This window comes from Tachypleus tridentatus, chromosome 2, assembly GCF_004210375.1.
Source record: "Tachypleus tridentatus isolate NWPU-2018 chromosome 2, ASM421037v1, whole genome shotgun sequence".
Classification (NCBI taxonomy): domain Eukaryota; kingdom Metazoa; phylum Arthropoda; class Merostomata; order Xiphosura; family Limulidae; genus Tachypleus; species Tachypleus tridentatus.
This window is the reverse complement of record NC_134826.1, coordinates 77,564,328-77,591,458: the sequence shown is the minus strand read 5'-3', so window position 1 is coordinate 77,591,458 and position 27,131 is coordinate 77,564,328. Positions and strand designations below refer to the sequence as shown.

At 33.5% G+C, this 27,131-nt stretch overlaps 1 protein-coding gene across 3 annotated transcripts in view; it reads right to left on the bottom strand.

Moving 5' to 3' along the window:
* Positions 1-24,803, bottom strand: part of unc-45 (unc-45 myosin chaperone) — a 156,953-nt gene extending 132,150 nt beyond the window's left edge. Inside the window, exons 1-3 of one of the 3 annotated variants that reach the window (XM_076488685.1) lie at positions 24,620-24,803; positions 19,128-19,396; positions 882-1,057 (exon numbers count right to left, since the gene is read on the bottom strand). In XM_076488685.1, coding sequence (XP_076344800.1) covers positions 882-1,057; positions 19,128-19,389 — 438 coding nt within the window. In that variant the 5' untranslated portion in view covers positions 19,390-19,396; positions 24,620-24,803. Of the gene's footprint in view, positions 1-881; positions 1,058-19,127; positions 19,397-23,369; positions 23,399-24,495 lie in introns of those variants that run through there. The other 2 variants (XM_076488684.1, XM_076488683.1) reach the window with 2 other exon arrangements.
* Between the last annotated feature and the right edge of the window lie 2,328 nt (positions 24,804-27,131).

Genomic DNA, 27,131 nt, shown 5'->3' with positions numbered 1-27,131 from the left:
AAAGAATGTTTTGTATTGTCACTTATACTTGATTTATGTTGTGAAATAATGAATAAAAGTTAAGAAACAAACATTCTTCTGGTATATAAACTGATAAAGTTAGTCAAATTCTTAATACAATTATAAAGATAAACCTGATTTAATTGAAAAATTGTGTGTGTGTGTGTGTGTGTGTGTGTATAAAATGTCATGTGAACATGAAAATGTTTCTTTGGGAGAAAAAAGAAATTTAAAATTCAGAGTGAACAAACACAAAAATAACAATATTATTGTTAAAAACAATAACATTACTATTTCACCTTCAGTGAAACTAAACACACAATTCAATGAGAAAAACAAAACCTTACTTCAGAACAACCTGAAAATGACCTTAACATGAATATATGCAAACCTATTGAGATAATTAAATATAAAAAAGAAAATTTAAATTCCTGAATAAGGATGATGGACCAGATGGAAATGTTGTCAATAACTGGTGTGAAAATCTTTAATATGTGAATTGATGATCTTGAAAAAGTATAAATGTTATTTTTGCAAATTGTTACACTCCTGAACATGATGCAGTAATATATGGCAAAACGTGTATTTTTAAGACAGTTTTCCAGTTTCATCAGTTTTTATTATTTTTCTACCTTGTACACTAAGTTATTTATATCTTATTTTAACTGAGACCCAAAACAGTTTCATTTTTAGAATTGTGTAAAATGCAGTTTTTGTTGTTGAAAAATTTAGTTTTAACATTGCTATTCTATTTTACTTAATCTTACTATATTATCATAACAAAGCCAACTAAACATATACAATTCTAACTGAATTTACAATAAAATTGCCACGTATATAAATTATATTTATAACCTACCAAATTATTCATGTGTACTCACAATTTGTTGCAATTTAATGTTTAATCTTCTTAGAACAGGCTGTATTGCAGTGTTTTTTGGTTCTAAGTGTTGAACAGCTAAAGCATCTTTAAAGGCTTCATTAAACTTTCCGAGTTCTTCATAAGCTTGAGATCGGCGAAACAATGCCTTTACATCTGATGGTTCTTCTTCCAAAACTAATACATTAGAAAAATAACAATAAATCCAGTATGTTTAATTACTTGTAAAAATAAGCTTTTCTTGTGAACAACTTTACTGACCATTGAATATTCAATATACAGACAGTTTGAATTTATTTGCAATTTCCTCTAAAACTACCAATTTCCTTATCAAAAATGCATTTCAGATAGATGCTCAGAAAACTGAGTTCTATCACCTTATGCCAGTGCCTGAAAGACTTTTGGTGCATATGCCAACTGTTGAACAAATCTTCCACCCCTACACATGCTAAGATATATTTATTATAGACTGGCACTATACAACATGAGTATAGCCCTTTTTTCAACCATAAACAATAATCATCTAAAATATTTTGAGTATTTCTACAAACTCATTCTTGACATGGCCAAAGAAACACCAGAAATGGAGAGAAAAGGTATCTGAAATACATTTTAAAAAAATGAAAATGCTAATCACCTCTCAATATTAGTGGCAGCTGGAAACTCGTACCGATATTATGGTGGACAGTTGAGTGTAGGTAAGGAGAATTAAAATGAAGAGATTCTTCCTAATAATATACACCATACATGTAAAATTCATGGAGCATTTCACCCACTAGGAAATGGAGAACCAAGTGGAGAATAATCTGGTAGGAAATCACATCCATCTCATACAGAAAACATTCTTTGTTAAACAGATGAAGTATAGTTAAAGGTGCTATCTGAAGAGCTTCTCAGGTGCTAAAGTGTCTCTTGGAAGGGCAGATTGTAAAGACTACTCAACCAACCAGGATATCTTAGGGGACTAGTACAGAATGTACATGTTGATGTGCTAGGGAAATAACTAAAATATAGGATGTTGAAGAAAACACACAAAATATAAGCAGGCACAGAGAAAAATCATCCCCTGAAAATGACAAAATCTATCCAGCTAGCTAATTACTGGATTATGGCCTGAATCTTCATGTAGGGGTGGAAAACTTCATCTCAAAAACAGACAATGAGACTTGAAGTGTAAAATTATTGTCTGATAAAAAATAAAAAAAGTTTGCCATTTTAATAAGTCATTCATGGCCAAGCTTATATAATAGACATAAAGTTAATGCCTAGTGACAAGTACATTAATTATAATAAAACATCTCAACTTTAAAGGGAGTGTTCATGCCATAACAATAGTTGTAGCAGCACCACAAAAACACTATTAATTTTTAGTCTTAAAGAGAAGACACACAGACAAAATCATTTCAAATTCATTCCATAATATTTTAGAAAAGCTAACTGAAGGGTACATGAATTAATATTTCTGCCTCTGACAGAATGAGAATGTGTTAAAAATAGCACAAGAAAAAACAAACTGATACTAATATCACTTTATGTCAAAAGCATGTTGGAATACTTAAATGTAAATTACTGATGAAGTTCTTAATTGTATAAATTTTGAAGTTACTTTACAAAGACAGAGTAAAGTCTGAATGCATATTTTTTTCCTGATACCCAAAGAATTTTCACAGTACTTCTAAAGGATTTATCAAACTTACACAAGATAATGTGAAGATACAGAAATTTTACAAACTGTGTGAAATAATATTGAAACACAAGCTTATTAGGCATACTAAATTTCAAACCAAGAGAACACTTCTCTACATGACTGAAAACATTCTTTGTACAATTAAAAACATTATAAAGATATTCCATAAACAAATTTTAACCAACTGTTATTTAACATGAGCAAATGGTTTTCCCTAGCATTTACAATAACTTAAAATTTTGATAAAGATTTTATGAATTTATATTTTTGTTTAATTTCATATTTCAGTACTTTAGCTTGAAGTTTTTTATATTTTTAAACAACAGTGAAGTTACTTAAAATGATCATAAAAAGATAACTAAATAAACAATATAAAAGATGATAGCAAGATTGTTAAACAGCCAACATCTTGTGGATGTTAAGATGAAGAGATTACTCCTATAGACAGAGAGGCATTTGTGAACAAATATGTCTGGATAAAATGTAGAAAGAATACCCATGGTCATGTTAGACCTGTTGAGCCACTATAATAACAAGAGTTGAAAAAATGGAGAGAGGCACAAGAAAAGAAAGTAGACATCCAGACATACTGTTGTGATTGGCCAGGGTTCACTGAAGATGTTATATACGAGTAAATGAAAGAGCAACAAAGGACTCAAAAGAAATCAGAATCCCCAAAGAAGAAAGAGGAGGACACAAAAGCATTGGTAACCTACAAACAAGTTGAAAAGGTTCTTTTAAGTACAATGTTTTATAGCAATACAAGGTAGAACATCAAATAATTGTTTTGTGTAAGAAAAAAGCAACATAATGGAGCATTTGCTTTTCATGAGAAAACAAACCATTAAATGTATCACAATGCCCATAAGCTGACTGCTTACTAATCAGGGAACTTAAGTGAATCAGTTACTGAATGGAGGCAAAACTGATTTGGAGAGCTAGACTAACCAATCCAAATGAGATCACTTCCAAAGAAGAAAGGAAACAACTAAGGATGTCTCTCTGGATAGGGAAAGAATGAGCCAAACATTCATATAATAGTACAAATACAGTCCCAGTAACTTCATCTACCATGCAAATGCCCTAAGGATTCAACTGAAAAATCTAACCATAATGGACAAACCAAAAGAAACAATCAGTAGTTGGAATGTAAAGAAATATATCTGAAACACTGACCATTGTCATCTACAGCCCAAAAGGGAACAGACATCTCGGATTGAAGTAACTGTCAAACTTCAACCAAGGGATGACAAGGAGTTGGTTCAAGGATAAAAGAACAATGAAAGTTGACCATCTTTATGGTATCTATAAATAGATGGGAGTAAACCCTGCATGAGAGTTTAGAACCTGGCCCATGGTGTTCATCACATGGCTGATTGATTGTTTGGTGTTTTATGAAACAATGCAACTAGGCTATCTGTACCAAACAAATGGTAAAAAATTAAAACTAAAGTAAGATTATTAAGATTGGTAAAAAGGAATCATGTTAAAGCAAAACAGTCTTATAAACTTAAACAGCATTAAAAACACCAATGGTCCTTAAATAACTAAAAACATTTGTAAAGTGGACAGCATCACCAGTGCCAATGACACTGTCCAGCATCAGAGGTAAACCCTGGGTTAAAACATGACTAAAATGGTACCATCATTAAGAGTCCTAGCAACAGCATGAGTAAAATGTGGACTATTGTGATCTGAGTATCCCACAGACCACACGTTGGTGCATCTGTCCCAGATAAAAGAAAACAATGAGTTAAAAAAACTGTCACCAATGTGTAGTCTCGTTTGGACAACTTCTTTCTGATCCTTACGGAAACAAGATGGCCAAAGTTCAGTAGAGAGTTTTATTTAGAAAAGCTTGTTTTCATGTTGCTCATTCCAAACTGACAGCCAACTGGCATGGAGCCAAGCCTTGAATACAGGACCATAGTCCATGAACTGAACAGGCACAGCAGTGATAGTTCCAGCGCAGGCAGATTTAGCTGAGGTGTCGATGAGCTCGTTCCTGCAAATACCAATTTGGACTGGCATCCAGAAAAACTGGATAGAAGTAGATGTTAAAAAGAAATAGGTCAGCTGGTTTTGAATCACATTGAGAACTAATGTGAAGTGATTCCAGGGCCAGTAAAGAACTAAGCAAGTCAGTATAAATAGTGCATTTCGAGTACTGCTTAGCTTCTATGCAAACCAGGGCAAGAGAAATTGCATACAGTTTGACAGTGAACACAAACTGCAGAGAGATTCTGTATGCAACCACCAAACCACAACAACCCATGGGAGAGCCAACAGAATCACCTGATTTCAAACCATCCATATAAATGGGAATGAAAGGATGGATCGAAAGATGTTCAGCAAATAAAAGACAGTACTTCCAATTGGGAGTATTCATTTTTCTCAGATGACTCAAAGAAAGGTCACATTTTGCATTTTGGGATGGTAATAAGCCATGGTGGGATGGGCTGACTAGTGGATACAGTAATGTCTCCAAGAACAGACTCAAATCATCCAGCTGTACCTGGAGATGAAGGTCAAAAGGAACATATTGGAAGATCTGTTTTGAAAAAGCATGGCCCACTGAGGAAGGATAAAACAACCCCAAGTGGGATGCTGTGGTAAGGATTGAAGTTTCGAAGCATGCAGTAAAGACAGTTGAAAAAGCAGAGGTGTAGAGGAGGTTCGTTAGACTCAGTATAGAAACTCTTGACTGGAGAAGTGTAGAAAGCCCCCCATGCAGAGCCAAAGCTCCTGATGATGAATTGTGTCCAGCATCGTCAAGGCCATGATCCTGGCAGAGCAATAGATCAGAGACCCAATGTACAGTTTTGATCGAATGAAAGAACGATATCTATCATAGAACATTGATCTGCTCACCAAGAGGTAGAAGAGAGGACAAAAAGGATGTTCAGTGCTCTTGTACATTTGACTCATAGCTGCTTGATGTGTGGTATAGAGGTCAGCTTACAGTCAAAGATAAGCCCATAGAACTTTGTCTTAGGGACCACAGAAAGCACAATTTTACCAATATGGAGTTCTGGATCAAGGTGAATACTCTGTTGGTGGCAAAAGTGCATGCAAACGGTTTTAGAGATAGAGAATTTAAAATTGTTTGATGTGATCCACTTCAGTAAATGATGAAGGACAGTCTGTAGCTGCTGCTCAATAAACCTCACGTTCAATGATTAGCAAATGGGTTCTATGTTGGCGACTTCTACATCTTGTGTCAGTCATCAACAGAGCCAATTTGTAACAGTAAAATGGAGTTATCCACTGATAACAATAATCTTTATACTGAAAATTGTGACACTCAAGGCAGAGTCCTGAGGGACTTCAAGTTCCCACAGGTAAGAATGGGAAAGTGTTGAACCCACACAAATGTGGAATCACCTGACCATTAAAAATCTTAATAAAAATGTGCAAATAGTTATGCAACCCATATAAGTGGATGTTTTGCAAAATGTCGTACCTCCACACAGTATCATAAGCCTTCTCAAGGTCAAAGAATACTGACACAAGATATCGCTTAAGAAAAATTTTTCAGATCAACATTTCAAGTTGAATTAGGTGGTCAATGGTGGAGCTCTGTCTTCAGAACTGACACTGGGTGGGTGAGAGGAGGTTGTTTAACTAAAAGAGCCAAACAAGATAAGCATTAACCATCTTCTATAAGATCTTACAGAGGCAACAGCTCATCAAAGCAATTGGACAGTAGTGAGGAGGAATCATGGGATCTTTCCCAGGATTAAGGAAAGGTAGGACAATAGCCTGGTGCCACACATCAGAAAAACATTCTCCTGCTAGCCCCAGTTAAAAACAACCAGAAGAATAGCAAGAGGAGCAGGAGAGAGATGACACAGCATCTTATGGTGTATACCATTAGGTCCAACTGATAAAGAGCCAGCTTGAGCTCCACCAATGTAAAGGGGTGATTATAATGATAGAGACGATCAGCACAAATGGAAAGAAGTGATCACTGCCAGCGTATTGATGGCTAAGAAGGTGGAAGATGAAGCAGAAGTGCTGGATACCCAGCAAAAGCTTTCACCAAGAGTATCAGCAACTTCCTGGCTATAAGAGAGCAAGATTAAAAGGGGGACAAAATTATACTGCCCACTGACCTTCTGAATCTTGTCCTATATGACTTTGGAACTAGAGATAGAAGACATACTGGTTGTGAATTTCATCAAGGATTTCTTCTGGCTTTGACACCTTATGGGTATGAGCTCACTGAAAAGCAATGCAGTTCAAAAGAGTGGGATACCTAAGAAAGGTATCCCAGGCCTGTTTTTGAGACTTCCACCACAGACAAGAATACCATGAGAAACATGGAGGTTTTAGGAATACACTGAGTACCTGTCTGGATAATACAGTGAGTCACTGCTGCCATGCAGTTATCTATCGATGGCTTACAAGAGATGGCAGAATCAAGTTCTGCGAGAGCAGTGAAAGAGGACCAATTGGTTTGATCCTACTACCATTGGGGCACACGAGTCAGGTGGCATCGACAATGGCCAATCTCTCTCAAAATGACATGAAAATTATCATTGCCCCATGGGTTACTGTCAACCCTTCATGAAAAGTGAAACAATAGTGAAGGAGAGGAAATTAAAAGATCAAAGGCTATAAAAAACTGAATAGGTGCATAAAAATAAGTATAAGAACCAGTACTGAAGAGAGAAAGGTTGTGATCTTAGAGCATACACTCTGTATAGTGACCCCTCCTATCAATGTCAGCACCTCCTCAGAGAGGATTATGTCTATTAAAGTACCCCAGGATTAAAATGAAAGCATCAAGGTTTGACTGATTATACATCTTTTTAGGAGGCAGGTAGAGCAAACAAATAATAATGGTATGATCCAAGAAAACATGGGTGTATCAAGTGACAAAGACAGGTTGGGCCCATGCTCATCAACCAGCAGTGCCACCCCCTCCATGCACTTGTCCTTCACACAACCTGTCATTTCTGTACACAGAAATTGCCAAAAGGTGAATGTATCGGCAGATTTCATAAATGTTTCCTGTATGGAAAAACACACAGGATGGTAAAAATAAATCAGTGCTTTAATGTCATCCAGATTAGAACCTACACCTTGACAATTCCACTGCATCAAAGTGGCCATTTTTACTTATGTATATATGAATTGGTGGATAGGTCTTCCATTTTCCATTTTTAACCATGTCTTTTTTCTTTATTGTCTTTATTCGAGGGGTCTATCAACCTCCATGGATCCTGCCCTGCATGTCTCTGTCATTGGAAGAAGATTCCAACAACTGAGGGTGTGAACAAATGATCATTCTGCATTTTGGGGCTCTTGAGAAGAAGATAGACCTGAGGAGACACCTGTGTCTGGAACCAAAACAGACTATCTGTGCTCACTCTCCAACTCATTTAAGCACATTTTTTTTTTGTAAGGAATGGTAGGGATATAGATGAGTGTTGACATTGATTCATCAGCTTTCTTAACCACGGAAAGCAAAAGACTTTCCTCATGGTTTGAGAATGATTCTTTCAGAAGCAGAAAGAGATCTGTCTGCACTCCCATTGCAGCAAAGAAATGAACTGCAGGCAGTATATGTCCGAGATGGAGTGGTGGACAGTAACTTTCAAACCTTGGAGTAATAAATGTTGTAAATCATTTTCAAATGCTGTACTTTTTTCTTCTATTCACCTAGGGCATGAACAAAAGTAAGATGGGTGAAAGCCACTAAAAGTAACAGAATGAGGGTTAATTTCACACTCACTGTGGTCCTTGCCACTGCAACAAGCACACATCAAGGAACTACAACATGATGTCTTTGAATGACCAAACCTCTGACATTAGAAACATCTGAGAAGATTCAGAATATATGGCTATTCCTTGCAATTAGATAATCTGCCTTGATGGTGGCAGATGGATGTGGTAAAGTAAACATTAAAATTAGGGCACTGGTTGGCATCATAATTCCATCTTTGTGAGTGGAGGTACATTTCACTGCAGAAACTCCTTGGGTGGAGCAACAAGCGATGATCTCTGACTCGGGGATGTTCTTCAAATTCCTCTCAACAGTAACTCCTCGTGATGAATTCAAAGAACCATGAGGAGTAACCTCAATGGGTATATCCCCAATAGTCTTCATTTGCAAGAGGAGTTTACTGTGTTTATGAGTGGATGTTTCCACCAATATGTCACCAGAACAAAGCTTTTTGACTGACTTAAGAGAGCCAGCAAGTCCCTCTAGTCCCTTTTGAATAAAAATGAAGACATTTGCCCTAAAGATTTGTTGGATAAAGAGTGTAATATCAGAAAATGAGGCATAGCTATTGAAGAAGTTGAAGATTGCTGTTCAGAATTTTCATGACATGGTAATTTACCAGTAGTCTTATTTTTCACTAATTTTTTTTTTTAATTTGATTAGGGGGATCCATGACAAAAAAAGATTGTTTTGGTGCCCATTAACCATACACACCATGCAGCCCTAAGAGGGGATGCACTACAGTGTCAAACAAGATCACTGCAACAATGCCAGAGTTTTGTGAGCACTATACCCAAACACCAGCATCAGATATACTGTCCACAACACCTGTTGAAAACATCCAACACTGGTACTTGGTTGATCCTAGCCCAAGTGGACCAGCCAATTGACCCTGGGAAGCCATCCCAAGGCTGTTCATCTACAGGAATTGAAGGCCAAAGTGATGTGTTTAGGTTGGACCCCTCAACCACCAGGATCCTCTCCTCCCCTTGATGGGTTGTCACATACAGCAAACACGTGGATGGATGTTTAGATCCCAGAGGAGATAAACTGAAAGAACAGAACCTTCTCTAGTAGATTCCCTGACCACGTACAGGAATCCACACTGAGAGGTCATCACATGGAGAGATGGTAAAGTTTCTTCAAAGCAGAAAAGATGTAAGGAAACTGAGAAGGTGTTAGGGGGAAATTGAGTATGAATAGACAAGGAAAGCATGTGAGCAAACATGTATGTGACACACAGGTTTTCTGCAAAAGCAGAGCTTGGTTATTTAAGATTAACTGATATAACTGATTAAATATGAACACCAATTACAGTAATTAGTGTCAGATAAGGTGAATGAGCAATCACAATTATTGATTAATATTCAAAAGCAATGAACTAATCAAAGGTAGTATTTTTGATTACTACTGTTGTTATTTAATCCAACAATTAATTAACCAAAATTATGATTTAATTACTATAAAAATAATCAACTAAGCAAAATTTACTGTTCCAATTATTTACTGTTCTTTGCTATTCTAAATATTAAAGTAATCTAAATATTACCATTGTGCTTGTTGTCAAATGTAAAGCTACAAAATAGACTATCTGTGCACACTCTACAACTCATTTAATTTGAGAATATTTTTTAGTTTTTTACTTTGAGTGAGCATGGCCTAGTAATTTGAGAAGGGGGGTGAGTCTCATGATTTGAGGATCCCAAGTTTAACTTGCATCGCCACAAAATGTTATAGCCCTGCATTTATTACAGCAAAGCTACTTCATCTATCTACCTACCACTATCAGTAATTTTGAAATGCTAACTAAAAATAAAGCATCTGGCTGGAAGAACCTGCCACAAACTCTTTGGCTTCTTAAGTGTTAAATAAAGTGTAAACTTACTTTTTATCTCACTGTGTTATGATCCTAATTTAAAATCACAAGTGTATTATTTAATGTAGTATAAGTATGCATATATCTGGGGAGATGTTATTTTAATTTTTAATCTTTTTGTATTGTTCTTTTTTAAATTCAGGGTATTTAGATAATATCTAAGAATATCAGGTTTTTTAATTTGGCTAAATTCAATGTTTAGTGAGTGTGGTAAACAAATGCAAAAGAATTTGATGAGTTAAATTTTTACTGAATATAATTTCTTTGTTTATCCTGTTCAGATTACAAAAATATACTTAGTATTTAATTATTTCTTGCTATGATTATGATATGCTTTAAATACCTAATTACTAAATTATTAGTTTTATACAAGATCAGTGGGATAACTGCATATCTTGATAACAAAACATCAAGCTCAGTCATCTCCAGTTGACATTAGCAATTCATTTGCAAAGTAGGAAATATCCAGATTACTTTGAAAAACATGTGCAAAAATATTTTTCACTGACAAAAATGTTATTGGTATTATGTACAAATGGTAATCTCCAGAAGATTATGAAATGAATAGTAATTCAAAAATCCTTTTTTAAAAAAATAGAACCCAGAAAAAAATAGAAAGGTTAAAACCATTTTAAAATAATGCAGTGGTTCAGAGGGTTATAAAGCTAGCATATGTTGTTTTTTGTTTTTTTTACAAAGGAGATGGGAATGAACTAAAAAATGTAACCCATTGATAACCCTATCATTTAAGTGATTAGCAAAATCTACTACTAAACACTATCCATAAAGGTAAGAAGTAGGAGAATGAAGCTTTCAATGTACAGAAGACAATGGTTGCCCCCAGAATCAAGTTATTTTTGTGATCTGCAATGCCCAGCTCTCCAAGAAGGGGACATAAAAACTTAACATGAGAATGAGGAGCAAGAAATGAATTGACCTTATGAGGTTCCTGAGGATGAGAAGTCTTGGATCAAGCAAGGCAAAGAACCAAAGTTAGCAAGAGATACTGCTGTAGAGTCTCCCCAACTCAAGCTTCCACAAAGTAGGAAACTTTTTCCAAAACATCATCACACAGGAAGCATGACAAAAAAAAACATCTTAGCCAAGCAAATTCCAAAAGGAAAACAACTCAAGTTAACTGGGACACGAGGAAGTTTTAGAAAATCAAGGTACCCAGGATGAAAAAAAACAATAAAAATCACAAGTAGATGTGATTTTCACTAATGAAGCAACCAGAGTTACAATGAAGTCCTTGAAAGAAGGTAGAGTCAGGAGATAGCAAAAAATGATGAGCAGACTAAAACCAAGGAAAGACTAAAAATGAAAATAAGGTTCTCAAGCAAGAAAAAGAGATTAAAGGCATTGAAGCTCAAGGAAAAATGAAGGAGTCATGACAAAACATTATAGAATATGATAACTGAAGCCTTGGAGAACCAGACAGCAGTGGTTTGGCATGTAGTAAAGATAAAAAGGTATTCGTAAGAACAAAAATACTAAGGAAAGAAGGAAAAAAAAAAGAAGATAGTCAAGAGAAGAACAGTCATGCAGCAAATAGCCCAGAATGCAGAAAAAACAAATGCAATCACCAGTACTTACAACTGACTCTCACCTGTACTTATCCAACTTGTATACATGGTGTATGAATATGTCATATCTCTATTTGTTTCCTTTAATATTATAATAATATTCCATACATGAAGAGGTCTTATTTCATACATTGTTCAGAAAGATATTTAGTTAATTTTGTCCTAAACCAACTTTGTTATTTTGTTGTTTCCAAAGAAGATATCTCAGAATGGCTGGTATGGGTATTAACACTTTTACTTACAAAGAGAGAGCAACATTTTGACCTTCGTAAATCATCTTCAGATTAAGAAAGAGAACGAGTGTTTGAATGTGACTGTTGACAGACATGTCTTAGGGGCGAGAGTATCACAGGGTACCAAATTGTAGGGGGCATTGCAGTGGAATGTTAGGATATTAATTAGTATAGGTATAAAGGTGTTCCTTTATATTGGTTTTAGTTATTGTATAAGTATGGCTTCTTTCATTATGCATTTGTTTTATTTGTTTCCTCACTTAGTATCTGGGTGTTTTCTATGGTTATGTTGTTGGTTTTTATTTTGCAATGTTCAAAAACATGTGATGTTTTTTTTTAATGTTCTTTAAATCTAGTTTCCATTTTTCTGCTTGTTTCTCTAATATAGAAGTCGTAGCAGTTGTTGCATTGTATGTTATAAATTATATTGGTGGTGTGTTTGTCAGTGTAGTTTTTACATAGTACAGACTTTAGTTTTGTACCCAGTTTTCAAATAAATTTGGTATTTACTGGAATGTTGTGTTTTGTTCTGAGGTTTTTCCTAATGTTGGTTATTTTTTTGTTGATGTCGGGAACATACAGTATGCAGCAGTATAAGGATTTGTAGTTTGTTGTATCTTTGGATTTATTGTTGTTTGCATATAATTTTTTCCACGGTTTTTGGAGGAAATTTGTTGATGTTGATGAAGTGTTGTTTTATTTTATTGATTTCATTGTTAATTTTATCAGGTGAGTGTAGTTTTGTAGCTGTTTTTATTTGGTTTTGTAGTATGTTAAGTTTTCATTTTGTTCCATGTGCTTAGTCCCAGGGAATTTATAGTCCAGTATGAGTGATTTTTCTGTGGATTTAGTAGATTCTTGCTTACCAGACCTATCTAACAGAGCTCTAAAATTAATTCAGTTTCAACTGTATATAACAAATGTAGTCAATTTTTTTTTCTAATAATCAACTGGTAACACAGGAAAGAATGGATCACATGGTAAAAATAAGCTTATTTTTCAAATAACAACAATATTTAGGATTAATTTGAATCAAGAATATCTTATGTTTACTACAATTCTTAGCTACATTTTTCATGCATATGTGAAGTAGCACAAAAATAAGCTTAACATTCCTGGAGAAGAATACCTATTAATTTTGAAGAATAAGGAGTTAAAATAGAAAGAAAGTGTGTACCGTAATACATCACCAGCTACTATAATATACTTCAGTATGAACGGGAGAGGGCATATTAAAGTATGGACCCCACAGCTACATACTGAGCAGTTTAAAGACTTAGTGCAAAGAAAGCCCCTCAGTGATTACAAAAACACACTTCTCCATATGGAAAGCAGAAGTGAAGAAGTTGAAACCACATCTATTTGCAAAAAATCCTAAGTAGGTACACAAAATAACCCAACAAGCTGCATCCTAAAATTCACTACAACAGCTTCATAAAGTACAAGTCACATAAAAATACGAAAATTACTTCTAAACACTATTCCCAAGGCTAGAACATTAGAAAGGTTTATCCAAACACTTAGTTTTAATGCAAGTTGGAATATATTTGAATACTGATGTTATGTTTCTCCATCAAACCACTTCTATCATAAAAAATAATTCAAAAACAAAAATAAAGATACTCTTAAAAGAAAAAGGTGATTTCAGGCAGATTATTAATCTTTTGAGAATACAAAAAACATCCATCCTTTGTATAACAGAATCAAACACTTGTAAGGCAATGGAATGTGTTCCACACATTTTAAGCTTGAAGGTTTAATCATTTATCTATGAGCAGTGATCACACTGATCAGTGCCTTGTAAACTAATCAATTAACGACATGAAAATAATCTTGAAACAAAATTAGTTTTCCCAATTACTTCTGTTATTGATTTTTTCTTACAGGCACTTAATCAAAATTATGATTAAATTTACTGTAACAAAAATAATAACTAATAAAAATAAAAGTTACTCATTACTTTCCATTTTTTATTACTCAAACTATCTAAGTACTCAAAATATTGCCATTATGTTTTTGTTGATAAGCACAAAACTACATAATGAAGAGAGCTTGTGTTTTTGAGGGTCTCAGGTTCAATTCCTATTACCATGTAACTTCCATGTCTTGCCTTTGTTGCTAATTACTAAGGTTATCCACCACAATCATTAGTATTGAACTACTGGCTAAAAATAAGGCATCAGACTGGCAGAACCAACCAACAAATTGAAGTGTTAAATTGTGTAAATTTACTCTACGTGCAAAGCTTGGTTGCCCCCTGCTTTTTATTCAAAAAGTAAAGAGAATAGCCAGATATATTTACACTACCATGAAATAATAAATAGAAGCATCAGATCTCAATGATTTTATAACATTGTTATATTAACTAACATGATGGTTTTTCTTTTCTGAGGGAGTGGGTGTTCTGAAATTAATACAACTAACCTCAGCAAATAACTGCTTATATCTAAGTTAATACAATAGTATAAACATAATTAAACGTTGTCATAGTAAATATTCAAGACTTGGCTTTTTCCAGGCACTCTAACCATGTGTCTAGATACCAGATATTTGTTTTTATCAAATTTGTTTAAGGCTTTGCAACTCTCATAATAATTGTTACAAATGAAATTTTTATTGTTTAGAAATTACAATTTTCATGAGAAATATTTTCTTTTATATTGTTAATGTTCTAAATAAGTGAAAATACAACTGGTATCATTCTATACCCAACATATTTTTAAATATTTTGAAAATCCTATTTATCAATGGTATATATTTTTTTCTAAATATTACCATCAATAATTGTAACTATTAAATTTTAATTTAAAAACTTGAAATACTTGTTTTTAATATCATATTAATAGAAATAAAAGATAAACTTTCAATTTACTGGATTATAACCTGAGCTATTCATTTATAAAATATGTTATTGCAAACTTTATAAAGTTATAACCTAACTAAGAGTTTTATTTTACAAAATAAATTAATATTATTCTAATTCTTATGTTACTTGACTTCAAATTTAGGGTACCTGAAGAATATCAAAATATCAGCAGATTTCTACTTTAATTTAGCATTCACTTGCCTAATAAATAAATAATAGTTATTCATTCCTCTTGGTTGGTTGCAAACCATTTCAGTAATTGTGTAACTATAGATAACATGCGAGGCCCCAACATTCTCATAAATACACCTATAAAGCTTATAAGCATGTAAAATAATAATTGTTTGGAATGACAGGTCTGAAAAAGCATAACAAAATACAGTTACAGCAGGTGATTAACAAGTGAATAAATCTTTTACTTCTTCTAAATGTTAAACAAAGCAGTTATGTTACAAGTATAACATTTTTATGTAAAAGAATTTTAGAATTAAAAATTAAAGTTATCATGCCTGACTTTTGAAGATTGGGCTTACCCTACTTTCTCATATTAATCCCACTTATTAAAAGTTTTTGAGACACAAATTTAAATTCAATTTTATTTGTTAATTCTAGCAATGTTTCAACAATTTTTACTCAAAAATATGTCAATCAATATTTTGTAATTTTTTTTTAACTTTAATCCAGTGCAATTCATGAAGTTCATATTTTCCTCTATGTACAGATGAACATCAGTCAGACCAAGCCTTTCTTGGTCTACTATGCAGTAAGTGATTACAGCTTATTCCATAGTCAGGTCACTGATACATACATTAGCTACCCCATGTGGTAATGCCTGAGTGAGGGTTAAGGGTTAAGATAGTAACACTAAAAAACAAAAATGTGTCATAGAACAGGAGAATACTACGAGTGAATGGCCATCCATATCCAGAGATTAGAAGGGTCCATCACCAAGTCACACTTCCTGTAGAATCACTAATAACACAAGTCAATTTAGCTTATTTGTTAAGGTCCAGTTTAACAAGGGCTGTTCAACAAGATGATGTCAAAATTTATAATTTTAGTGAGTTGAGAAAACCTAGGGTAGAGAGGCCAATAATGTTACTGGGTCAAGAATCAGACTCACCCAGCAAGAAATCACAATCATAATTTGAAATGTAGATATGATTTATACATCAGGTAAACATAAAAGACCTTGATGTTGAAGTGAGCCACCACAAATGGAATTTCTTCAGACTTACAGAGGTTCACTAAAAACACTCAGGAGAGCTACTAACTGAAAACAGACAGCAGAGAAGAGAATAATCATGAAAGAGAAATTGAATTTACATAAAGACTGAGTTAAACATATCTTATAATGCAAACCAAATTATTTCTATCCAAACAACATCATAAACAATTATACTGAAAAAGAAACAGTGAAATTGTACAAAAAATTTAGAAATAACAGATTTACCATCAAAAACAGGCATTCTTGTCCTACAAAATGACTAAAATGCAAAAGTTGGTTGCACTAAACACAGAGAATGGCACAATACAGCTGGAAAACATGGACCAGGGGAAACTAAAGACAAAGGCATGAGCTTGCTAAAGTTTGAAAAGAGTGACAGTTTCCTGCCTATGATACCTGCAAGAATCAAATGAACAACATTTTCATGTCTAATTGATTCTGATCAAGCATCAACCTGAGTAAGACCAGATCATCTCTCAGATCTAAATGTGTAATGACAATTTATTAATGATGACAATAAAGCTAAAACTGAAGAACATTGCAAACAAAAACACACCAAGAGTCAAATATTACCGAAATAAGCTCGAGGATCCTGCAACAAAGGCTGACTTCAACATAAAAAAAAAAAAAGATTTATATGAACCACTTCTCATGTTAACTGACATACAGAATATTACAACTGGAATCACTCAAGTGATCACAGAAACAGCAGGAGATTTGCTTGGAAAATCTAAGAACCAATCACAAAAAGCAAAATCATGAAAATGTGAGATACACAAATAAGCTTAAAAAGCTAAACACTATTAATTTAGAATCTGGCAGTCCCAATTACAGAAAAGCAAACAAAAATGTGAGAAATGAAATAAGGGTGAAAAAAGATTGAATTCAAGACAAGCAGAGAAATGTACAGAGTAGTTCTGATAAAAAAATGTAGTAAAAAGCATTTGAGAGCTTCAAGAAGATAGGCAAAACACATTAAGCAAGAACAATGGCAACAGAAGACAATTAATTGCTTAGTGAGGAATTTAAAATGTGCTACTTTACAAGATGTTGCTTGTTTTGTACACCAAACATAGCCCCATAAACCCATCAGATAGTAAATCATTTAAGAAATTGGAACAAACTGTTTTTATAAGTTGTGTGATGAACAAGCTGTAATCATTTGCAAAAATCAAAGGTTAGTTGTTTGGCATTTATTGGTATAACCAACCAGACTATCTGTGCCAAAGAATTGGTAAAAAAGTAAAAATAAAAAATAAAATTATTAAAATACGTAAAAAGAAATTGTGTCAAAGCAAAACAAAGACCAATTTTCATACTAAAAACTTAAGAGCTTAAAATGCCAATAGCTCTTGAAAATTTAAAAGCATGACTGACGTGGACAGTTTTCACCATTGCCAATGACAATGTCTAACGACAAGAGTCCATGGTAAAAATATATTTATAATGGTACCAATGCTCATGGTTGTGATGACAGCATGATGGTAACACATGGGCTATTTTGACTTGAGTGTCACACAAACCACACACTGGTGCATCAGTATCACTCCCAGATAAAAGAAAACGATGAGTTAAAAAACTGATAAGTGCATAGCCCAGCCAGGACAACTTCCTCCTTTGATCCTTAAGGATGCAAGACAGCCAAGGAGCAACAAAAGGTCTTATCTCAAAAAGCTTGTTATCATGTTACTAACTCCAAGCCGACAACTAACTAGCTGAGCATCGAATACAGGACCACAGTCCATGTATGAAACAGGCAAAGCAGTGACAGTGCCAGAGCAGACACATGTAGCTGCGGTGTTGGCGAGCTTGTTCCCTCGAATACCAACATGGTCCAATATCCAGAAAAACGTCATAGAAGCAGATGTTAAAGAGAAATGGACCAGTCAATTTTGAATATCAATGAGAACAGGATGAGAACTAACATGAAGCAATTCCAGAGAAAGTAGAGAATTAAGCAAGTCGGTATAAATAGTGCAATTTGAATACTGCTTAGCTTCTATGTGAGAAATGGTATACAGTTTGGCAGTGAACAAAGAAGCTGTAGAGGGGATTTCTGTATAAAACCACTGAACCACAACAAACCACGACAGAGCCCACAGAGTCACCTGATTTTGAATCATCCATATAAATAGGAATGGAAGGATGATTTGGAAGATTTTCAGGAAATAACAGACAGTATTTCCAATCAATAGTATCTACTTTTCTCAGATGACTTAATGAAATGTCACATTTGGGGACTGTAATAAGCCATGGTGGGATGGGCCAACTAGTGAATACAGCAATGTTATCCAAGGACAGACCCAATTCATCCAACTTCGCCTCAATACAAAGGCTGAAAGGAACAACTGCAGATCATCTGTTCTGAAAAAGTATGGCCCACTGAGGAAGGAAAACTCATCCAAAAGAATAACTATTTCTACTAAGGATCTACCACTCCTTGATTTGAAGCTTTCCTATAGTTTCTGTTTAGGTCTTGGGTGAAACCTTGCTATGATAACACATAAATTTGTATAATCATTTGTTAAACAGATGTCTATAAAATTTAAACTCAACTGAGTGGTGCAATACTTAGTATATAAGCTTATGAGGATTCTTTTTTCTTTTAATATACTTTTTATAAACATTTTTTTCAATTCATTTCCTTTATTATTTTATAAACTGGTTCTTTATCATTAATTCATTACATACAATACACCAATTATTCTCATGAGACATGAATAACTGAAATAATTGAAACCTAAACAATAATCAAAAAACACTAATGTTTATTATTATTTTCATAAAATTAATTGATTTAATCATAATTTGATTTATTATTTCACAAGAAACTAATTGCTGTAATTGAGTTAACTGCTCAATTTACTTAACATTGCAGTAACATAAATTTTGATTACTTATTAATTCTTCTAGTATATATATATATTAAGATACAAGATAAATGTATCTTATTCATATCTTAATGTTTAATTTCAATATTAAATTCAAAAATATATAACAGTACACACACACACACACACACCAAAACAAACAAACAAACCTGCATTAGTATCTTTAACAGCATTCTCATACTGCCCAAGTTTCAAAAAGGCTGCTGCCCTATTTTTCAAACACACTATCCTTTCTTGGCATTTTTCTGGACACAAGTTTAGAGCTTTTGTGTACGTTTTAATGGCACCCTGGTGATCACCTGCTTTAAACAATTTGTTTCCTTCTTCCTTAAGTTCTTGAGCTCTGCTCTTTTCACAGGTTTCATCAATGGTTTTGATTTTTGATTGATTTGAAGAACAGTTATTTGCCATTTTGCAGCTATAATTAAAAATAAAACATTCTTCCTTCATTAACTCTATAAAAAAATTCAAATATATATAAACAAATTATGTTTAAATATTTTGAAACTACCCATTATGAAAAATAAAGTGATGGATGGGAATCCTTTACAGGAATTTATTACACAATAAAAACTGTACATGAAATCATAGATATACATTTTAGGGAATTTTAGCATTTTTTAGCAAAAGTAAATTTCCAGAAAAATGAAATATGGAATACTTTAAAAAAATACTTGCTTTTCATGTGCATCAAGAAATATTTTATTTATTGTAGATATACACATGGAGGTAGTTTCTGGGGCTGTATCAATGGCATCAGAGATATGTCGAGATTAAATGAACCCAAGCCAATACCATGTCCCTACCTATAAAATCTGTCTCAACAACAAAGAAACCACGGCAAAGCCAATGATGAAATGTGGGCTAATGTGGAGAAAACCCCTCAGGATTTCTGTGAAGAGCCTCTGATAGGAGATGCATGGATGAAAGATACCATAGAGAAGGCTACTTAGAGTAAGACAACAGGAAGTATATTTAGTATAGGTAAGATTAACATCAGATTCAGAAACCCTCTTCCAAATAGGAAACTGCATAATGAACCCAACAATTACCAATCTAAAAACAAACAATCCACATTATGATATGAAAGAGAATATTGAACAGAAGTCCTCGGTAAGTACGGTATGTTGATCCACTCACTTAATTGTGAGACAAAACGATCTGCATGTACCTGACGATCAGGGGATAAAACATCACTAAACTGAAACACAAAATTTGGAAGAAACAGTAAACTCTGGAGATGAAAAAATAAGATCAAAATCCTCATTATTCTGAATAATATAAATTGACTTTGGAAGAGTCTGCATGATGTCTGAGGACAGAGGTTGACCCATGTAGTGTTCAGTCTCCCAATGTGTAAAAGCATAGACATCTACTGCCAAGATACCCTCACTTAAGGCCTGAGAACAAAAAAAATATTGTTGGTGTGATCCTTGAAGTGGGAAAAAGAACTTCAAGAGTTCATAGCTCAAGAATATGTTTACAAATGATCAAGTGCAGAAATATAGCAAGAAGAATGATCTGGTATAAAGAATATAAACTTAAAAAGGAACTACTTCATGTGAAGTAGTTTGATGTGTAAAGTTTGATCTACTTGAGTGCTTTGAATAATGCAAAACTGTGGCAGGTATTAGGTCACATCATAGCTTTATTCCCCACTCTACCAACAAATTGTATATGAGAAGGCTATCAGATGATGATGTGTACACAGTTGTAACTGTTGGTAGTAGCAGTGAAAGTGATGCTGCAGCAGCTCAAATAGGGTCTAATGATAGCAATGACAATTATCAGCCAGGGAAATGTGTGGCATGCTTATACGATCATGAATGGTATGTGGGAAACATAAAAGATAGATCAGATAAATATTCCGATGTGTTAGTGTCATTTATGAAAATATCAAAAAACAAACTGTTTTCATGACCTCAAATTTCAGAAATTTATTCAAGCTGTCTAAACAAAGCAAAGTTTATTTGATGTTGTTAAGGCTAATTTATCCCCAAAGCAGTTTTTGAAACATTTCATTGTCATGATTATTTCAGTTTGGTGTGACTATAATCTTTCTCAGTTATCCCCTGTTGTAGCACTGTGCTTTTTGTGTCTGATTTACCTTTGTATTTATTATATTATGAATCTTAAACTCAGCCATATCTGCATAACTGTAATGCATATACAATATATTTGCATTGCCATGTGATCTAACTAGTTATGCCAATAAACTTGTTCAGAAAAGAATCAATTCTTTCTTGTTTCTTACAACTTCATTATTTAACATTGTGAAAGGCTGGTTAGAATATTTCAGTGGGATTCGTAAAACTCTGACAGGTATTTTTCAAAATTGTATGGATATATTTGCACACAGTAATGCATCTGAATTGTAGTTGTTTTTTCAAGTAAACAACATATGGTCAGAGGATACTTTAAAAAATTATAACTCAAATGGTAGGTTGAACACCTTGATTTTTTTTGTAGATCATATTCAGAGATGTAAGAATATATGGTAAAAATCTGAAAAGGCTGAATAACTGGTGACATGGTCAAACTGTGGCCTGAAGTAGGGCTATTTTTAGCTAAATTGTAAAAAGTTGCATGCAGCTAAATTTTTTTACAGGAGATCTAATAGACTTTTAATTACAACAGTTACTGATATATCATCTGATATGCTATAGGAAATTTGACTAAAAATTCAGCTTTGTATCATCTCTACCTGTCTAAAACTAGTAAAGGATAAGTTTAACTGAAAATGAAAAAAATTAACAGTGAAGATTACTTTAATTAGATGAAGAGTAAGCAAAATGTTAGGAGAGAAGTTGGGCCTTAGGTTATAGAAGGTTCATATCTCAATATTTTAAGACAATTAGGTTATTAAATCCTAATTTTTCTTTAATTTTCTACAATGAAGGTTTAATCAATAAATATTATTTGACCTTAAAGGTTGCAAAGTTGAATAAGATGATCACATTAAGTCTGAACTTGAGAAAATACGGGAAAGTTTAAAAAATGATCACACTTCTGGGTCACACATTACTTCCCCAAGGAAGTCACTTCCTACTAGTTTCGACAATCAGAAAGTGAGCTAGTACTCTGTATATAGGATGACAATGATGCCCATATTAAAACAATACAAAAGCCTTCTGGATTTTCTTCTCTACAGGCCACTAGAAGCTAGATTTGAAGTTGCCTGGAATAGTTGCTTTATCTCTAGTATCCCGTATCTCAAAGTTGAAAACCACTGAATAATCAAAGCCAAGATTTCTTACATTTGTTCATCTTTGCTCAAAAGATCTAGTGCCTACCTAGCTCTAGCCATAACTATAATTTTATCACCATTTGATAGAGTGAAACAGTCTTTATATTATGATCTATGTAAAAGTTATAAAGCTTTAGAATACACTACAATCTAGTAAACTATACATTCCATCTTATAACAATGTAAACAAACCAGTATAAGGAAAACAATTTATCACTAATAAAAAGAGGATTGTAAAGCTGGTTAATGAACCTGAGAAAGGAATTAAACAAGATATGTTGTCATACCACACCTGACTAACATAACAAACTAACCTGTTTTGACTTTACATAGAGAATAAAATCCCTATTTCTCACTGGAAGAACAAACAAAACCAGAACTTCAGTAATAAAGTGTTACCATATTGTAAAATAGTCATAAAAGTAGTTTTCTGAAGTTTACTAATGGAAAAGTATAACAATGAAAGCCGAGATTCTATTCAAACATCACACTTCCAATTTAACAAAGAACAAAATCTTTTTGGATCGTAAACATTGTTTCATTTGGAGAAATCTTTGCCTTAGTAATCTTTTGATATCCTTTGAAGATATTAATTACTGCTTATGTAGATACCTTTAAATGTGTGTACTGGATTTCCAGAAAACATTTGATTAGGTGCCACATAAAAGACTTGTTAAAATAAATTATCTTTTTAACCAGAATGTTGTTATAAATGGAGTTCAAACTGGATTAATGTCATAAGTGTGATACCTCAGGGTTCAGTGTTAGGACCTCTACTGTTTTTTTACATCTTTGATGAAGGAATGGCTATTAAGTTACATAAATTTGCTGATATTAGGGTCTTGGTTGTTGATAGCTGTGAGAAGGATGCTGTTGCTCTGCAAAATATTTTGATAACATAGTGAGTTAGGCATGTGGGTTATTTATATTTAAATAAGTATACTTTTGATACAAATAAGCTTGTGTTCTTGTTGATCAGTCTCTTAAGCCATCCATGCAGCATGCTGTTGCTAGTGAAAGAGCAAATAATATTTTGGTTGTATCTACAGAAACATTGAGTACAAGTATAAAGAGGTTACAATTTCATTGTTAAAATCACTAGATAGACGTATCTGGAATTTTTGTTCAGTCTTGGGATCCTTACCTTAAGAAGTGCATTGAACTGTTGAATAGGATTCTGGAGAAAACTAGTGGGATTCTAAGATGGAAAGGTTGTCATACTAAGAGGTTAAAATTACCGAGTTAGAGGATCTTATTGACGTGTTTAAGATTATTAAGGGAATTGATGGTATTATGAATTTTCTGTTTTCATACTTAATGAGCTATAGAACAAAAAAATTTAAACTTTAACAAGATATAACTTATTTTGGTTAAAGCAGTTTTATTTCTTTAACAACAGGGTTAGCTTTTGAAATAGGCTACATTGAGGTGTAGCAGATGAAATAACTTGAAGATTTGAGGAAGGACTGATAAACATTTGGATGATAAGGATGTGCTTCAAGTATATTTTAGAGGATGACCAATACTAAACAAGCCTTGGTAGTATTAATATTGTCATTAGAATATTCTTTAATTTATCCTTCACTAATTAGAATAAAAAATACCATTAACAACAACAGCAACCAGCTTATGAAAAAATGCATTCTAATCTTATTCTGTATGAAAAACATACATATAATTGTCTGTATTGGCTGCTGGTTTGTTCTTTAGTTTCACTCTAAGTACATAGCTTGTTCTGACCAGAAGTTAATAACCATTTGCTACTAATACTATTATTCCATATGAATTTCAGAACTGTGTAAAGTGTATGTATTACCGATGTAAGTTATATAATAAATGCATAGTAGTTTAGTAACTAAACTTCTTGCATTTACTTTGTGAATGTTTAAATAAAAGTCAAAGGGATAGTATTAGTAACTAATAAACAAAGAAAAGTGTTGCAGTGATATTATCAATAAATAGATTAAGCCAGTATTAATACTGTTATTAATAATAATTGTTATTGCACTTCCATTTATGAAGTACGAAAATGTACAAGATGCATGTTTATCTTTACTACTGAACACTTTAGCATCACCATTTTTGTTTAAAATAAAGATAAAATCTTTAGCGTCGCCCGTTTAATTACGTTATGAAGCTAACAGAGGTTAATTATTTTAAATTAGTGCTATTCATTTATTACTATTATTAATAATATCACTATTATAATTATTATTATCAATACTAGCACAGTGTTAATGTCAGTGATAATATCACTAGGATTTGCTTACCAAGGCTTTTAATACTATATAGTATATACTAATATGACTCGATACAGTTTCTAAATGGCGTTTCCTACAAGCGTGTAGCCGCAACTTGCAACATTATTTTTAACCTAGCACAAAAATAGCTCACCACAACCCCTTCTCCACGTTTGTTTTGAAACTGATGCTTTAAGTTTACACACATACGTATCCACAGTATACTGTAGTGACGTCAAAATTAAGTAATATTCATACTAAAAAACGAATGAATATCTGCTAAATCCATAAGAATATTAGGTTTGTTGCTTGGTGATTTTTGCACCATTGTTTTCGGTATCATAAAACAAGCGGTTCTTTATTTTTGAATATTATTAATTAAAAAGTAACAAATAAAATCATTGGAGTGCATATAAAAAAAACGTAGAACAAAAACCAAAAATTGATATTTAAAATGGCCCGGCATGGCCTAGCGCGTAAGGCGTGCGACTCGTAATCCGAGGGTCGCGGGTTCGCGCCCGCGTCGCGCTAAACATGCTCGCCCTCCCAGCCGTGAGGGTGTATAATGTGACGGTCAATCCCACTATTCGTTGGTAAAAGAGTAGCCCAAGAGTTGGCGGTGGGTGGTGATGACTAGCTGCCTTCCCTCTAGTCTTACACTGCTAAATTAGGGACGGCTAGCACAGATAGCCCTCGAGTAGCTTTGTGCGAAATTTCCAAACAAACAAATGATATTTAAAAAAGAATTTAACCAATTATAAGATGTATTTGTCTTTTAGTTTATGTTTGTTAGAACTGTAACATACAGGCGTATCATATATCTTATATATATGCTTTATGGATGTAAAGATTTTTACTTCTATCCGGTTATTTAGTTTCTGTGTTGTAATGGCAGTAGAACAAGGTCAATTTTTTGTTTGTATTTTGTTCAACACAAAGTAGCACAATAAGCAATGTGTGAGATGTATATCATTGGTATGAAACCACGGATTTTAACGTTGTAAGCCGATAAACGTGGTCAAAAAAGCCATTAAACTTATTTTTCTCTGGTTGCTTCATGTTTTTGTTCTCTATAATTGGTTGGTTTGTTGGCATTTTCTTTTGCCCTCCCCCCCCCCAAACGAACTAGACTATCTGTGTTAAAAAGTAAACAAAACTTAAAACTCAGGTTAAAACTTAAATAGAGTTAAAAAGGTTTGTGGTCTGCAAAAGAACTACAAACACAATCAAGTTGGACAGTGTCACCATAACTAATAACATCTTTCAACGTTTGAAGTAAACCCTTAGAAAATACGTGTCGAAAATGGTGCAGTCGCACAAAATCGTTAAGACGACACGAATTAAAATGTGGGCAATTGTGACATGAATGTGAAAAGAAATTGGTGGATCAGTCCAACATAAAAGAAAACAATAGGTTAAAAATTGCGACCAATGTATAGCCTAGCCAAGAAAACTTCCTCCTTCTCATTCTTATGGAGACAAACCGTCCAAAGTGCAATAGAAGGTTTGATTTGGATAGCTTATTATTATGTTGCTTACTTCAAATCGACTGCCAACTGGTGCGAAGCCAAACCCTGATCATAGTCCATATAATGGAAAGTCCTATTGACTGCTGCAATGTCAGCAAGTTTGTTTCTGCAAATACCTATATAACCAATTGTCCTGAAAAACTGGATAGAAATGGAAGATAAAGAAAAACGGCTAGTCGTTCTTGAATATTGACGAGAACAGGGTGAAAACTAACGTTAAATGATTTCAGAGCCAGTAGACAACTAAGAAAGTCAAAGTAAATTGTACAGTCAGTGTACTGCTTAGCTTCTATATAATTCAAGGCAATAGAAATTTCTTACAATTTGACACTGAACGTATAACCTGTAAAGGAGATCCTGCTAGAAACTGCGAAGCCACAACAAACTATGGAAGATATATATGCAAAAACGGCTCGTTTGGGTTGAGAAAATATTTTACATAGAAGAGCGAACAACGTTTAGACCTTCTTCGGTCATCGTCAGGTTCACAAAGAAAGAAGTAACTGACCGGAAGCTAACCACATGTTTGAAAGGGGTTGTGTAACTGAGTGTCGGAATGTAGAGGGCGGTATTAGATGTTTGAATATACAATTTTATTTTATTTTATTATATTAATATAGGTATAAAGGCGTTTCTTTATATTGGTTTATTCTGGGTTTAAGTTGTTGTATAAGTAAGGTTTCTTTAATTTTGCGTTTGTTTATGTTTGTTTCTTTATTTAGTATTTGAGTGTTTTCTATGGTTATGTTGTGTTTATTTGACTTGCAGTGTTCGAAAACGTGTGTAGGTGACTTTTTATGTTCTTTGAATCTGGTTTCCATTTTTCTACTTGTTTCTACAATACAGAAGTCGTGGCAGTTATCACATTGTATTTTGTAAATAATGTTGGTGTGGTGTTTGTCAGTGTAGTTTTTACATAGTATAGACCTCAGTTTTGTGCCTGGTTTTTGAATAAATTTGGTATTAACTGGAATGTCATATTTTGTTACTAGTTTTTGCCAAATGTTGGTTATTTGTTTGCTGATGTCAGGAATATATGGTATACAGCAGTATATGGTTTCGTGATTTTTTGATTCGTGAGATATATTTACTTTAGTTGGTTGATTTTGCTTTCTGTCTAGGTGGGTGCGTATAATG